This window comes from Rhincodon typus, chromosome 8 (assembly GCF_021869965.1).
Source record: "Rhincodon typus isolate 14 chromosome 8, sRhiTyp1.1, whole genome shotgun sequence".
NCBI classification, from domain to species: Eukaryota; Metazoa; Chordata; class Chondrichthyes; order Orectolobiformes; family Rhincodontidae; genus Rhincodon; species Rhincodon typus.
In genome coordinates this window covers 77,348,051-77,365,274 of record NC_063339.1, presented here as the reverse complement: position 1 = coordinate 77,365,274, position 17,224 = coordinate 77,348,051, and the positions used below count along the sequence as shown (strand labels likewise).

At 41.2% G+C, this 17,224-nt stretch overlaps 1 protein-coding gene across 6 annotated transcripts in view; it reads left to right on the top strand.

Annotated features, from left to right (window-relative positions):
* Positions 1-17,224, top strand: part of LOC109925408 (neutral alpha-glucosidase C-like) — a 95,688-nt gene that overhangs the window by 60,780 nt on the left and 17,684 nt on the right. For 5 of the 6 annotated variants that reach the window (XR_007262666.1, XR_007262665.1, XM_048600158.1 and 2 more), the window contains 6 exons: positions 3,593-3,689; positions 7,086-7,187; positions 9,978-10,221; positions 10,899-10,963; positions 13,084-13,160; positions 15,649-15,723. Coding sequence is in view for 4 of the 6 variants with exons in the window: in XM_048600158.1 (XP_048456115.1) it covers positions 3,593-3,689; positions 7,086-7,187; positions 9,978-10,221; positions 10,899-10,963; positions 13,084-13,160; positions 15,649-15,723 (660 nt within the window). In the remaining 2 variants the exon portion in view is untranslated. Of the gene's footprint in view, positions 1-3,592; positions 3,690-7,085; positions 7,188-9,977; positions 10,222-10,898; positions 10,964-13,083; positions 13,161-15,648; positions 15,724-17,224 lie in introns of those variants that run through there. The other variant, XM_048600162.1, reaches the window with a different exon arrangement.

Genomic DNA, 17,224 nt, shown 5'->3' with positions numbered 1-17,224 from the left:
TGCAATAAAACTTCCTGACTTCTTTATTCCAAACCCCTTTAACATAGAACAGTATGGCACAGGAATACACTCTTAAGCCCGTCGTGTTTGTGCCAACCCTGAAGCCATTCTAAACTAATCTCATCTGCCTGCACGTGGTTCGTATCTCACTATTCTCTGCCTATTCATGTGTCTGTCTAAAAGCCTCTTAAACATAGCTATTGTATTTGCTTCTACCATTTACTATGGCAGCGTGTTCTAGACACCTACCACCCTCTGCATAAAAAATGTGCCTCGTATGTCTTCTTTAAACTTTACCCCTCTCACTTTAAATCTATGCTCCCGAGTATTTGACATTTCCATCCTGGGAAAAAGACTTCAACTACCCACCCTATTCATCCCTCTCATAATTTTATATACTGCTATCAGGTCACCCCTCAGTATTGAACACTTTTCCTCGCTTTCTATTATTCCAATATGTCACATAATCTTCTACATTCATTTTGTAGCCTTTCAGTCATGTCTGTGAAATGCTTATCAGATCATATATATTGATGTCCATGTATACTAAAAATCCATCCCTTTTACTAATACTGCTTCCTTTCAGATATAGGATTGTAAACTTTTTTTTAAACAAAGCTCCTCTAGTTTGCAATAATGGCATGCCAGTGTTGATATCAGAGACCAGCCATCACTACACAATCCACATTTCCAAAATATTGCACCATAAAATCAAATGCACATATGATAGTCCCATGTACAAGTTACATGGAGCATGCAGAATGCTCATAGTGTGCCATTCCCCTTGGAACATGACCGGTCCAAAACAGCTTATGCAATCAATGTCACTTTGTGGAATACCTACAACTGAGAAATGGACCTGATTTTGTCTTGGGCAAAGTTCACTTATAAAAGAGAGATGCTGCATCAGGACACAGTATTTTCCTGGATTATCTCGATCTATGAAATTGGAGCAGAAATAAACCATTCAACTCCTTGAGCCTCCCTGGTTTTTGATGAGATCATGGCTGATATATTGTATTCCAATTTCACATTCTCATGTTCCCCCTTTCTTTATTCGCTTGTGGGATGTGAGTGTCACTGGCTGACAACAGTTGTTGTGCATTTCTAGTTGCCCTTGGGAAGACGTTGGTGAGCTGCTTTCTTGAACCACTGCATGTGCTGTAGATTCATCCGCCATTACCTTAGGGAGGGAATTCCAGGATTTTGACCCAGCAACAATGAAGGAACAGTGATATATTTCCAAGTCAGGATGGTGTGTGACTTGGAGGGGAACTTGCAGGTGGTGGTATTCCCATGTATCTGCTGTCCTTGTCCTTCTAGATGGATGTGGTCATGGGTTTGGAAGGTGCTGTCCAAGGATTTTTGGTGAATTTCTGCAGTGCATCTTATAGATGGTGTACACTGCTGCTACTGAACATGAACAATGCAGTGAGTAGATGCTTGTGAATGTGGTGCCAGTCAAGGGGGCTGCTTTGTCTTGGATGTTGTAAAGCTTCTTGAATGTTGTTGGAGCTGCACCCATCCAGGCTAGTGGGGAATAATCACACTTCTGACTTGTGCCTTGCAGAAGGTGGACAGGCTTTGGGGAGCCAGGAAGTGAGTTACTCATGGTGGTGTCCCTAGCTCTGTCCTGCTCATGTAGCCACTGTATTTATATGGTGACTCCAGTTGAGATTCTGCTCAATAGTAATTCCCAGGCTGTTGATAGTGATTCAGTGATGGTAGCACCATTGACTATCAAGGGCCAGTGGTTAGATTGTCTCTTATTGAAGATGGTCAGTGCTTGGCATTTGTGTGGCATGAATTTTAAATGATAATCTGATAACCTTTGATTCCCATACCTAACAAGAATCCATTTAAATCCACTTGAGAGAGTTCCAAAGTTACATAATTCGCTAAAAGCAAAGAATTCTCTTTGTCTCTGTCCTAAAAGGGAGACATCTAATTTTTAAACATTTCCCACCAGTTCTGGACTCACCCATAAAGGGAAATATCCTTTTCACATCCACCTTGTTAAGACTTTTCAGAATCTTAAATGCTTCAATCACGTCATCCCCTCACTTTTCTAAATTCCAGTACAAACAAGCCCAGTCTGCGTATGGTGACTTAAATACTTTTTTCACTGTAGTTTTTGTAAAAATGCAACTGATAATAAATTACTATTCTAACATTCCTCATAAGACAATTTGCTCATTCAAGCTATCAATATAGCAAACATTTTCTGAACTACCTCCAATACCTTTATACCCTTCCATAAATAAGTCAAAACTGTACACACTACTACTCTAGATGGGGTCTCCCCAATGCCCTATAAAACTAAAGCATAACATCCTTTTTTTTAATGTTCAGTTCCTCTCATAATCAGAGATAGAACTCTCTTAGTTATCTTAATTACTTGCTGTACTTGCATTACTTTTCATGACTTGTGCACCACAACGGCTGGGTTCTGTAGTCATTCTCTATTTTAGTCATACTCCTGCCACTTCATTTTTTTCTGTCAAAATGAACAACTTCACATTTTCCCATAGTATACTGCACCTACAATATTTTTGCCCACTCACTCAATCTTTCTATGTTCATCTACAACCTTGTTATGTCCTCTTTTCGACACATGTTCCCACCTATCTGCAAATTTAGCTACCATGGCTTTGCTGTCCTTTCTAAGTCATTGATATAAATTGTTAACAAGCTGAGACCCTAGCATAGATCCTTGCAGTACTCTATTAATCTCATCCTGACAGGCAGAAAGAAACTCAATTATGCATAATTTCTGGGAGTAATTTTGAAATAACTGTTAATGTGGCAGATTGTCAAATGACTTTTGGAAATCCAAGCACTGTGCATCATCAGGCTTCTTTTTATCCACATTACATTCTTTTCCTTCAGTGAACTCTAATAAGTTGATTAAGCATGATTTCCATTTTGCAAAACTATGTTGACTCTTCCCTATTACCTTGACTCCTTCTGAGTGCATAACTGTAAACTGCTTAATGACTGATTTCAATACTTTACCCCAATAGACTTCAAGCTAACTGGTCTACCGTTTCCCTTTTAATGCCTCCTTTCCTTCTTGACAGCAGAAATTAAGCTATACCTTCCAATCTGATAGAACCTTTCCTGACCCTAGAGAATTTTGCAAAATTAACACTGACACATTTGTTACTACTTTGTTAGGCACCTCTTTTAAGAATCTAGGATGAAGTCCATCAGGATCCAAGGACCTGTCAGCCTACAGCTCCATCGGCTTGTAGTCAAGGAGGAATTGCTCAGGTTTTCTTCCAAATCAACCTGGATGGCCAGATGCTCCCTGGCAGTGGAGAATACACATATTGTGACGCAGAAGGCATCACAACTGTGTGGGGCAGGCTGGATAAACCACCATCATCCATATTCTAAAGATCTAGAGCCAGAACCCTGAAATTGAGATTCTTGTAAACGGGAGATTTCCTTTAACTGGTAGAATGGGACCAGATAGATACTCCAATATCACTATTAGATTTCCTGAGTTGGAGCAGTTTTTAAACTTTTGTTCTCTAAAAAATTAAAACCAACTACAGCTGACCTTATATTTCTGTGTGTTTTGCACCAGCAATGGGCAACAGCCGAAGGTCTGATTCGTCGATCTGGAGGAATGGAGAGGCCATTTGTCTTGACTCGTTCCTTCTTTGCTGGATCACAGAGATATGGTAAGTGGTCAGGAGCTGACAGGACTAAATAAAAACTGAAAGAACTGCAGATGTTGTAAATCAGAAACAAAAACAAAGTTGCTGGAAAAGCTCAGCAGTTCTGGAAGGAAAAAACAGAGTTAACGTTTCGGGTCCGGTGACCCTTCCTCAGAATTGACCCGACAGTCACCGGACCCGAAACGTTAACTCTGTTTTTCCCTTCACAGATGCTGCCAGACCTGCTGAGCTTTTCCAGCAACTTTGTTTTTATTGCTGACAGGACTAAGACTGATGTTCCTAGGTCCTGTTTTGGATGGATCACTCCCAGCACAGCCAACCCACTTTCAACCATACACTTCTCCTTAGCACCCTACCCAGCATTTCTCCCTCTCTCGGCTAATCAGCAGCAATCTCTTTGTTTCTGTATCCCACTTTTGTTCTCTGTTTCTCTCTGGGCACCATCTTCATACACTTTGCACACTACATTCACCCCCAACCCCACCTCACACTGTCGTCAGCATAAATACCACCAGCTATCTTTAATTCTATCGAGGGGTCATTGGACTTGAAGAGTTAACTCTGTTTTTCTCTCCTATAGATGTTGTTAGAGCTACTGGGTTTCTCCAGCACTTTCAGTTTTTGTTTGCGGTATGAACCTGTGAGCGTGCTGAATCTTTCAGTAATTTAGAGAAACGCGTACGAGGGTCATCTGGTGTACGCTGGCAGTGAATCTCTGTGGAATTCTCCAAATGTTGTGGTTGATAATACTACAATGCTCATGGAAACTCATCCTTACGGTGTCCAAATGTATAATACTCTGTTTGTTCCACTTGGAGATAGCAAGAACTGCAGATGTTGGAGTCAGAGACAGTGTGGAGCTGGAGGAACACAGCAGGTCAGGCAGCATCAGAGGAGCAGGAAAGTTGACATTTGGGGTTGGGACCCTTCTTCAGAAATGAGGAGGGAGAAGGGAGCTGGGAAGTAATTAGAGGGAGCAGCGGTGAGGCTGAGGAAAGGTAGGTGGGATGGTGATAGGTGGATGCAGGTAGGGAGTGGTGGAGATTGGTCAGTGGGATGGGTGGGGCGGAAAAATGGGAGAGAAGATGGACAGGTTGTGTGGGGTCAAGGAGGCGGGAGGGAGGATGCGTTGGGGCTGGGGAAGATAGATGGGTTGGAGATAGGTGGATGCAGGTTGGGGGTGGTGGGAATTGGGCGGTGGGAAGGGTAGGGCAGATAGGTGGGGAAGAAGATGGAGAGGTTCTGTCAGGTCAAGGAGGTGGGGATGAGAGGGAGGTTTGGACGTGGGATGAGCCTGGGGTTGGGGACATTTTAAACCTGGAAAATTCAATGTTAAGGCCAACGGGCTGTAGGTTCCCGAGGCGGAATATGAGGTGCTGCACCTCCAGTTTGCAGGTGGCATCATTGTAGCACTGGAGGAGGCCCAGGATGGACATGTCACTCAGGGAGTGGGAGGGGGAGTTAAAACAGTTGGCAACCGGAAGGTGGTGTTGATTTATTGCATACAGAGCGCAGATGCTGCACAAAACGGTCCCCGCGTCTGCGCTTGGTCTCACTGATGTAGAGGAAGTCACATTGGGAGCAACGGATATGGCAGATCAGGCTGGAGGATGTACAGGTGAACCCGTGTCAGATATGAAAGGTTTGCTTTGGGCCTTGGATGAAGGTGAGGGGGGAGGTGTAGGGCCAGATGTAGCACTTCCTGCGGTTGCAGGGAAAGGTGCCGTGTGTGGTGGGTTTAGTGGGGAATGTGGAGCGGATGAAGGAGTCACGGAGTGAGCAGTCCCTACGAAAGGCAGAGGGTTGAGGAAGGAAATATCTGTTTGGTCGTGGGGTTGGATTGGAGGTGGCAGAAGTGTTGGAAAACGATACGCTGGATGCAGAGGTTGGTGGGGTGGTATGTGAGGACCAAGGGGATTCTGTCTTTACTTTTGTTGGGAGAGGGGTTTGATGGCAGAAGTGTGGGAAATGCAAGAGATGCGGTTGAGGGCATTTTTGATCACCGGTGGGGCGGATGTTGCAGTCCTTGAAATAGAAGGACTTCAGAGATTCTTGTAGGAGGGTGCGTGAGAGGAGTTGTAGTCCAGTTAGCTATAGGAGTTGGTGGGGTTGAAATAGATGTGAGTGTTGAGACGGTTACCAGAGATAGAGAAGGAGACGTCCAAGAAGGGGAGGGAGGTATCAGAGATGGCCCAGGTGAATTTGAAGTTGGGTGAAAAGTATTAGTAAACTTGATGAACTGATCAAGCTCCTCGTGGGAGCACGAGGCAGCGCCGATACAATCATCAGTGTAGCTGAGGAAGAGGTGAGGGATGGTGCTGGTGTAACAGCTGAAAAGGGACTGTTTCATGTTCCACTTAGTAGGTTTGGAAATGATCCTGTCTGATGTTTTTCTGAACTGTTGCAGTGACAGTATTGAAAAGGGAATGTCTGGCATAAAAGTCTGAATCTTATCTCAGTGACAGTTAGAAATACCCATTTTGCTGTGGCAAGAATGGCAGAATACAGGCAGCTTAGGACAGCTAAGCAGTTTTTGCTGACCATGTAGATATGCTGCTCTATCTGTGATCACCTGTGCAATTTAAAGCTTCAGATGCATCAAGCAAACTTCTTTGGAGATCCAGCTTGGGAACTGGGATAACATTGGCACAAATATTGTGTAATCCTTCTAGGTTTCAAGAGCCACTCAACCTTTCTGAATTCAATTCAGATTTTATTATCTGTTTGGAAATTTGTTGCAGGCACAAAATTCCATGTTTACCCATGGTGCAATATTTCTTTCTCAGTGCTGAGCTGAGGTTGTGCGCCTCTCTCCAGGACTTTCCAGGTGAATGGAGAAGAAATTTTCCCAAGCCCTGAGGAGGCTTGATGAGACTTGATAGATCAATAGGCCTGACTCATTGGACTATGATGGCAGTTTCAATACCTGATTCTAAATACTGACTGTCTCCAAATGTGGTCACTTTATAAACCTATGGTGATTACCAGCCACTAATCCATTTGCCTTCTGAAGCTCCAGCGAGATATTTGATCATGCTCCTACACAAGCTTTTGTCATTTCCATGATGCTACACTTGGCCTGTGACACAGGGCAAAATCACCAAGCTTTCCGTTGCTAAATACTGGACTGGAAAAATAACCATTGGTACTTGTCCACTATGGACAGGATCAGGCTGGCTTGATGTTCACTATTATGAAAGAGCTTCCCAGTACTCACCATCAAGGTTCATATGGAAAGAAAGCTCTCTTTGTTAAGGTGCCAGAATGACTGACCTGTGGAAGTGAACAGCAGAAGGAATCAATTGCCCAAAAGAGGAGAAAACTGAAATGTGTACAAAGACAAAGATTATTATTTCCTGCTTTACTGCATTCTCATTCTGAGTGTATTCTGTTTATTAGGAGCTGTATGGACAGGAGACAATGTAGCTGAATGGAGTTACCTTAAAATCTCAATCCCGATGCTACTTAATCTCAGTATAACTGGAATCTCCTTCTGTGGAGGTAAGAGTCAATGCATGAAAACAAAGGGTTGGAGCAGGAATGGATCATATGGCCTATGGAGCTTGGTCTAGCTTTCAGTATGATCGTAGCTGATCTTGGACTTCAATTCCATGATCCTACCCTCTCCTCATTTCCCTTAGCTCTCTGAGAGACCAAAACTCTTGACATGGTGGTTCAGTGGTTAGCACTGCTGCCTGACAGTGTCAGGGACCTGGGTTCAATTCTGGCCTATGGTGACTGTCTGTGTGGACTTTGCACATTCTCCCCGTGTCTGTGTGAGTTTATTCCAGGTGCTGCCACCATCCAAAGGTGTGCAGGCTAGATGGATTGGCCATGATAAATTGCCCCATAGTGTGCGGGGAAATATAGGCGAGGTGGGTTAGCTGTGGTAAAAATGTGAGGTTATGGGTGGAATGCTGTTCAGTGCAGACTCTGGGCTGAATGGCCTCTTCCAGCACTGTCTGGATTCTATGTTTCTATGTTTAAATGTACTCATTGATGGAGCATCCATAACCCGCTAGCGTAAAGAATTTCAAAAATTCACAACCTTTTAAGTGAATACATTTTCTCCTTTTCTCACTCCTAACTGATTTACTTCTTTATCCTGAGACTGTGCCCCCATGTTTTTACATCCCTTAGGCAGCAGAAACAACCTTTCAGTTTTTATTAACCTGTCAAGCCCAGAGTGTAAGTTCAGTCCAATCACCTCTCATTGTTCTAAATTCCAGAAAATTACTTTACTCAGCCTTTCCTCATAGGGCAGTCTTCTCATCCTAGGGACCAGTTCAGTAAAACTTCACTGTACTGTTTCCAGCAGAAGTTTGTATGTCCTTAAATATGGAGACTAAAACTGCCTGTAATATTCCAGGTGTGGCCTCCCCAAGGCCTGTATACCTGCAGCAAGATTTCTTTATTCCTGTATTCCAGTCCTTTTGCAATAAAGGTGAACATTTGCTTTGCTTGCCTACTGTAACCACATGCAAACTTTGTGTTTCTTGTATGAAGCATTTCTCTGAACATCAATATTTACAAGTTTCACATGTTAAAAAAAAATTAACTTTTCTATTTGTAGTGACCAAAATGAGTAACCACACATTATCCCCACTTTACCCTCCGTCTGCCACCCTGTTGTCTACTCACTTAACCTGTATATATACGTTTTTGCAAATCTTACATTACCAGCTAGCTTTGTATTGTCAGTAACCTTAGATACATTAGTCTTTGCCTAAGTCATTAAGATTGTAAATAGGTTAAACCCCAGCATTTATCGTTATGGCACTCCACTAGGTACAGTGTTCCAAGTTGATAATTCCCCATTTATGGATAATGTTTCTTTTCTGTCTGTTAACCAAACCTGAATCTGTGATCATTGTTTAAAAATCAATGGTGGCTCATTTAAAATCGAGATTGGTCCTTTTTTATCTGAGCGTTGTGTTATTTTGGAACTCTCCTCTTGAAAAGTTCATGGACACAGAGTCCTTAAATATTTTTAAGGCAGAGGTAGATAGATTCTTGTTAAACTAAGGGGAGAAAGTTTATGAGGGTAGGCAGGAATTTGGATTTGAGGTTACAATCAGATCAGCCATGATGTTACTAAATGGTGGTCCATACTCAAGGGGCTGACTGGCCTCCTCCAGATCCTGATTCATATAATCAACAAACATATAACACTCAACTCCATGAGCCTTTATCTTGCCTATAATTTTTGTGTGGCTCCTTATTGAAGCCTTTTGGAAATTCAGGTATTCTATTGGTTTCACTTTATCTTCCCTACAAGTTACATCTTTAAAATAATTCCAGTACATGTGTCAAACATGATTTCACTTTTCGTAAAACCATGTTGCCTTTTCCTCATTGTACAATGATTTCCTAAGTGCATTGTGAAGATTTTCTTAATGGTAGATTCCAGCACTTGCCTGATGACTGATGTCAGTCTAACTGCTCTATATTTTGGTGTTTTCTCTCTGTCTCCTTTCTCGAACAGTGGTATTAGATTTGTCAATTTCCAATCTGCTGAGACTGTTCCAGAATCTAGCAAATTTCAGAAAATCAAAGCCAGAGCATTTGCTATCTCTCCAGCTATCCTTTTAGATTCCTAGGATGAAGGCCATTAGGTCTGAGGATTTGGAAAACTTAAAATATTTGTTCCATGTCTCAATGACCAGGGAGTCCAGAACCAGGGATTACAGTCTCAGGATAAGTGTAGGCCTTTTAGGACAGAGATGAGGAAAGATTTCTTCACCCAGAGCGTGGTGACCTTGTGGAATTCTCTGCCACAGGAAACTGTTGAGGCCACGACATTGAAATCTTTCAAAAAAGATGTAGATATAGTTCTTAGCAAAAGAATTGGAGAGAAGGCAAGAACAGGATACTGAGTCGGACGACCAGCCATGATCATATTGAATGGTGGAGCAGGCTCAAAGTACCAAATGGCCTATTCCTACTCCTGTATTGTAAGTTTCCATGTTTCTATTACCAAATAGAATTACCAAATGTTTTGGATGATAAATTGTTTTCCATGTTCCATTAACTCATCCATGACTGTTTCTGAGCAGAGAAGGAATGTCACATGTTCAATCATATCTACTTCTGTATAATGTTCATTGTGATAAGTTCATCTTCATATACTCTAACATGGCAGTGATTTCAAAAACCTCCCACCTCCTGGTTTTTCAAAGAATTGTGTCTGTTCAAAATTCCTTGGAAAAGGTGAGAATGTTCAAGATGTAAGATATCAGACCCTGCCCTCTGTTCTGTTTTCTGACCTTCACAAAATTTTTGTTTCCTCAGCTGACATAGGTGGATTTGCACAGAATCCTGAGCCAGAACTCCTTGTTCGCTGGTACCAGGCTGCTGCATACCAGCCTTTCTTCAGGAACCATTCCAACACAGAAACAAAGCGACGAGAGCCTTGGTTGTTCGGAGAGGATAACACTAGGATTATCCGGGAAACAATTCGAGAACGATATGCCTTGTTGCCATTCTGGTACACTCTCTTCTACATGGCCCATACCAAAGCAGAGCCAGTAATCAGGTAAACAACACGCACCTCATCCATATTTTCAATAAATGTATGATGTTTGTTGGCTTATGGTGAGTTACAGAGTGCTTAATTAAATGAATTACAAGATGGGAGGTTCTAATCAGGCTAAGGTATTTATGTTTAGTTTCTGGCATCCTAGAATGGTGAATAAGGAACTGATGCTCAATTCTCCCCTCCATCTCTTATGGGAGGTATTGACGTTTGTTATGTACCCGTTCCTTGGGTACCAGTAGTCCTCTCACCCTAATGGTCATTTTACTTTGCTGTTGGATTGACCTCACTGACTGTCCAATAAACTCTGTTAACCTCGGAGCTTTCACTCAAAACATTGATTAATGGATGATTCTCAAAATATCGCTTAAACCTCTATTTTGATGCTATAATTGGCTTTCCTTCCTCTTAATGTTATTTTGGCAGTGAATTACAAAACAACAATCCACATCTGAGGTGCTGGGAATTGACAATGCTCGGCTCAACTGCAATGCTTTTAAATAATGTTTATGACCTGAGTAAAGATTCTTTTCTTGCTGTATAAATGGATTTTGTTCTCCATTTTTAGTACCCAGCTTTAAATGCTGTCAAATGTAAGATCTCAATTTTTCTTTGAACTCACTGAATGCTATTCCTTTGTGATGAGAGTAAGTGATTTGTGGCATTTTCCTTCATAGACCTTTATGGGTGAATTTTCCTGAGGAGGTCAACACATTTGCAGTTGATGATGAATACATGATAGGTACAGTATATAGCAGTCTGTGACAACCTCAATTGTTAATTGCACACACAATATGTGACCAGTCTAGGCTTTAAACTCTAAGAACAGCAGAAGACCTTAAGCCACAGCTGTGAAACAAGCATGCACATGCAGAGCAGTGCAAATGGTACAGTTTTACTGGGGATACAAGAACGAAGAGACAGTTCACACATGCAAATGTTTGAAGCTTGTAAGACAAGTTAATAAGGCTGTTCAAATGCACATAGGATCCATGACTTTGCAAGTAGAGGCATAGGATATAAAAAGAAAGGTATTACAGTGTGTACCATAAAATTAATGGTTTAATCTAGTCTATTGTGCCCTATTCTGGACCACACTCAGGAAGAGTGTCAAGAGGATTCAGAGGATATCTGTAAGGATGGTCCTGGAGTTGTGATTTTTGAGATACTTTGACGGCATAAGGGAGGGAGAGGAATTTCTGAGTAGTTTTTTTCCAGAGTAGTTATATATGAGAGGAAAGTGCAGATATAGGAGGTGAAGAATGTAACTGTCAGTTAACAGGAAGTAGTAAAGAGAAGTCTGTTCAGGGTAATGATAGGTAATGCAAAGAACGATCGTAGAGCTCTTTTCCCAAGTTGAGGCTGAAAGTCATTTGACAGTTTCAAGGCTGAGATGAATAAATTTTGAGGCAAAGGTAATGAGGATTGGGAGCCAAGATGAATGGATAGGATTAAAATACAAATTAATGATCAGCTCATTGGCTTAAAGAGCTACTCCTGATCCTATGTATGGTTAAGAGAATATTTAATAGTGGTTCAGAATTAAGTGGGGAATTTTGATGGGGAGAAATGTTTTTCATTGATCGAAAGGTTGGTAACTAGGTGGAAAAGATATGAGGATATTGGCAAAAATGCAAGGCAGAAATTTTTACACAGTGAGTTGGCAGGTGGTAGCAGCAAAATCATTTGCAATTTTCATGAGAAAATTTGTTATATACTTGAAAAGGAGAGGTTTAGAGGGTTATGGCAGAACAGCCTAGCATTATGACAAATTTAATGACAATTTGTGCCCACATTTGCCCCATATCTAACTCCTGATTGTAACCATGCCATCAGGATAGGATCAAAACAAGGACTTCCAGACAAAGATAGGCAGATAGCAAGTATCTCCCTTTGATTTCTTGTAATTTCTACAGGCAGTTTATAAGGGTCCTTTAGCTGAGAGCAGGTCACTTGTCTTCTGTAGACCAGGTCAAGGTACGAGTTTTGAAGTGACCTGAACAGAACGAAAGTGAACAAATTGAAAATAACCAATATAAAACAGGCTGAGAACATATTCCACTAATATAATTAGGTGACCTAAAAGTTAAAATACCAAGAGCGTGAATAGGTAGGTGGTACTTGACATTACCAAATATGCTGCAAAATGTTTTTTCTTATTCATCGTACCATAAGTGGCTGCTGTCATGTTACGTCTGAACAGCAGCTTTAAGAGCGGGCGGTGTAGTGGCTCAGTAGTTAGCACTGCTGCCTCACAGTGTCAGGGACCCAGCTTTGATTCCAGCCTCGGGTGACTATCTGTGTGAAGTTTGCATGTTCTGTTGTCTGGGTGGGTTTTTGCCAGGTGCTCCAGTTTGTTTCCACAGTCCAAAGATGTGTAGGTTAGATGGATCTGGGTGAGGTGATGTTTAGAGGGTTGGTGCAGACTTGATGGGCTGAATGGCCTCTTCCCATACTGTAGTCAATGGATTTTTCTTACCCCATCTGGTGAGCAGAGTATCTTTGCTTAAAAATGCTCTAGACAATGTGCTTCAAAAATTAAATAAATATTTTTTTTTTATAAAAGAGGTCATCATTCCCAAAAAGTCATTATCTTCACTGTTGAAAATGGACAACGTTTTTCTCACTGATAGAGATGATGCTTGTGAATTTTGACTCTTCTGGCTGAAACACTTTCCAGTTAAAGCCCCGATGAAGATCTTTTCATTCTGATGAGGATGAAGGTATCTTCCCCAGTAGAAATGATCCATTTACATCCCTCTGATTAGGGAGAAGGAAGCTTTCAAAAATATCATAACGCAATACGCACTGGAAGACCTTTCGTAAATTCAATAATTGATATAATGTTCTTGTAATCTGTAGGAGAAGCCTTGCTGGTGCATCCAGTGACTGACGCTGGAGTCACAGAAGTGAATGTGTTACTTCCTGGGAAAGGGGAGGTGAGTAGAAGAATAGCCAGTGTATCTAAAAGTAAACATTACTTTTAGGCCTGCTCAATGAATATGTTGATGAGTTAAATGAAATGAATACAAAAGAAAAGGACCTTTGACACAACTATATTTATGGGAGACATGAGTCTGTTTCTACCCCTTTCATCCAACCCCATCAGTGCATTTGCCTATTTTTTGATCCGCAGATATTTATCTAGCTTCTCCTAAAATACATCTGTGCTATAACTTGTGCATGGGTACAATGTTTTATATTTTAATTATTCTGTAAGTCAAGTCAAAATGACTAAACTTCAATTATTTTCATGACTGAAGAGTATTTTTTTTTTTGTAAGGACAAATGTTGTCTTTTCTACTTTCATTTTTCCTTTTTCCTTCCCCATTCTCGATATCTTGCTTTCCATGTGCAATAACGATTTACAGCACTTTAAGACACCTGCTATTGATAGTTGAACAGGGTGTTTAATATTCCAATATGTTGAGCATGAAGTAAGGATACTCATAGCCAACTAGAAGTGAAGTGTCTGTCATTTTTGTATCAAACAAAAATGTAGATTTCAAAAAATCATTCCACGTGCTGCCTAACCTGTAGTGCTCAAAAGAACTGCTGTAGGCCATCAACAGGAACATACATTTGTTAAAAATAAGCTTTTTTTGTAGAGCTCAAACGTACAATAGTAATTCTGTTGGCACCACATTAAAATCATCGGTTGTTAAAATCACTGGTCCATCAGTACTTCTGTATCGCAATTGCTGCCAAATCTCCTGGTTTATTGTCCTGCTCCTGATTTGTTCCTTTTCTAACTGTATACTGGAATCCCCTCCAATCACTCTCCTAATCCCAGCTTCTTCATTCTTCATTGGGAAGTTCAGTTTGTTTCTGAAGCCTGCCAGACTCAAACTATCAAAATCTGAGGCCAAATTGCTTTTGTAGCTCAGGACCACCAACTCAAGTTCTGGGATCAGTCCTGAATTTCCAGGTCAGAAAGCTTTTTTTTGACAGGACTTTGAAGGAATACTGTTTAGGGCAGAGTTCAGGCATCCAAGAGTCAGAGCTAATAATCCAGTTACTCAGCAACAGTGTGAGGCTAAGTATCTGTTTATTCCTGATCTTAAGAGCCCAGAACCAGATTCACAAACTAAGACTACGTTAAACAATAAAACCACATAAATCCAGGTCTTTGCGAGAATACATGGACTCAGACTGCTGCAAGGTTGACAGAAATTCATGCTCAAGGAGGAGAAGAGAATGATTGCCGGGGAATGGGGTGCATAGTTGGAAAGGAGAAGCAATCCACAAATATGACAGTGAACCAGGACTGGAGATGTGGGGGCAATTGAGACACAAGACAGGTGTTGGAAAGCCGTGACCAGTGGTTTTAATCTGGAGCCAAGGGAATTACTGCTGTACCATTGACCTACAGAAAATGTTCATATTTTAGAAATTTGTGCTCCTGTTGGTAGCCTGCAGCAGTCCCTTTCAGGACTAGTTTAGGCAGCATGTAGACATGATTTTCCGGGAAATTTATATTTTAGCCAATAGCAAAATGACAGACAGTTCATTTCCAACTGGTGATGAGCATCGACTTTCTGCTCATCATATTGAAATTTTAGGTAGCACAGTAATATGAACCCAGGTTATCAATGCCATCTAAATCCAGGCTATCACTAAAACTATGCAAATCTATATCCTATAAATCAACTAGCTCAGTCCCAGAGCTTCCATTCTTGGTCATTCAGCACTTGTAAAGAGAAGATATAAGTTGGGATGTGTTGGATGTGATGATCTGATGAAAAATATGCATTTGAAATATCATAGCCTATGTACCAAGTTTAACTCACCACACTCCAAGAACCTATAAAGGGTTTTGATGCCAGTATTTTGTGCCATCTTGTCTTCATTCCTCAAAACCAATCCTTTCAATTCCATCTTCACTCACATCCTTAAAGACCTACATTTTCAATTCCATCTTCACTCACACCATCTCTTCACTCACCTCATCAAGCTCATTCTTAGTCACCAAATTTACACTTTACCATATCTTCGCTCTGATCTTCAAAATCTACATGTTTAATACCATTTTCACACAGCTTTCTTGCCTCACTCAAAACCCTAGCAACTTTACCTGATTTTACTCAGCTTCTTAAAATCTATCTCATCTTTTGATACTTGCCCAACTATTCAAACTAATGCTGAATCACCTTCCTTATCTCTTCTTCATCTTAGCTCACCTCTTCAAAATCCACCAGAACACTGAAAGCATCGTTTCCACATCACCTCCAAAGCCCTTCCATTGTTCTTCCACCATACCTCCAGTCACCACCCCCGTCACCTCATCACACCTTTCAAGTTTTTCTTCCAGGTTCTCTTTATTAACAATTTTCATCCTCCTCCTACTGCAGCGTTGCACATGATCTGTTCTTGTTAACTGCAGCATTATTTTTGTGACAGCCTCTTTTTTTTTTGTTTCTCCTGAAGCTATGGTACTGTCTCAGAACATTACAACGGTTTGGTGGTGAGCAGATTCTGCATGTTTCTGTAACTCTCGATAGTGTAAGTATCCGTTTAGTTTAAGCTTGCAGTTTAGTGGAATGTTTTTAGGATCAGAGAGAAGATAATCTTAACATAAAATTTAACTGCAATGATCAGCAACAAAATCTATTAAATCATGGGGCGAGTACTGCACTGGGTTGAACTCTACCCTTGCACCCAAATGGCCTGAGTTCACAATCAATGTAAAATAATGGGAAGAGCATCTCCACTGTTAGCTGCCTGCAAATGTCATGCTCAGATTGAATATGGGCAGCTAACAGAGGAGTTTACTAACTGGTAAATTTGCACTAAATAAATTTGCATTGAATTATGACCTTGCCAACCACATTTGTCAGAGAGGCACACTGGGAGATGGAAATATGTCATCAGTTGAGTAGGAATTCTGGAAATTTATTGGGAAAGAGTTAAGAAAGTTTATTGTAAACTTTACAGAGGGTGATGCTGAGAATAGGTGCCTATAAAAAGGAAAATTTTCCCATTCCCTAGGACTAACGTTATATGTTGCTGTCCATGGACTATTTACAAACATTTTTACTAATTTTTCAGAGGATGTGGGTGTTGATGACTAGGTCAGTATTTGGTCATCTCTAGTAGCCTTTGAGAAGGTCTGTGGTGAACAAAATACTTAAACTGCTGCAGTCCATGTAGTGTAGATCCATGTGCTGTTAGGAACGGAGTTCCTGTATTTTGATCCAATAATAAGTGAAGGAGAAGTTGGAATGGTGTGTGGCCTGGAGTGAAACCTGCAAGTGGCAGCATTCCCGTACATTTGTTGCCCTTGTCCTTGTAGACGACAGATGTCAGGTGTTTAGGAGGTGCTGCAGAGCAGTTTTGCTGAGTTGCTGCAGTGTGTCATATCGATGATGCCCTGTGGGTCCATGGTGCAGAGAATGTACATTGAAAATGGTAGGTCAGGCATCTGTCAAGAAGCTGATTTTGTCTTGGATAGTATTGAGCTTCTTGAATGTTGTTGGAGCTGCACTAATCTAGGCAAGTGAAGAGTACCCTATCGCACTCCTGACTTGGGCCTTTGGGCAATTCTCAAAGAGTCAGGAGACGAGTCACTCTTCACAGAGTCCCAACCTCTTATCTGCTATTGTAATCAAAGTGATTATGTGGTTAGTTCATCTCAGTTTCTGGTAACTCCAGTGATGTTGATAGTAGGGGATTCAACCAGAGTAAGATCATTGAATGTCAAGGGGAGATTGGTCATTAATTCTTTTGTGTTGGAGATGGCTGTTGCCAAAACATGTGGCAGAAATTGTACTTTCCACTTATCAGCCCAAACCTGAATGTTCCCCACGTCCTGCCATATATAGACTGGACTGCTTCAATATCTCAGAAGTCGCAAATGTTACTGAACATTGTACAATCATCAGTGAGCGTCCCCTCTACTAATATTATGATGGAGGGAAGGTTATTGCTAAAGCGGCTGAAGATGGTACATACGTCTACATGTTGAGCACTAACGTAGCGCATCACAAAATCAAACAACACAAGG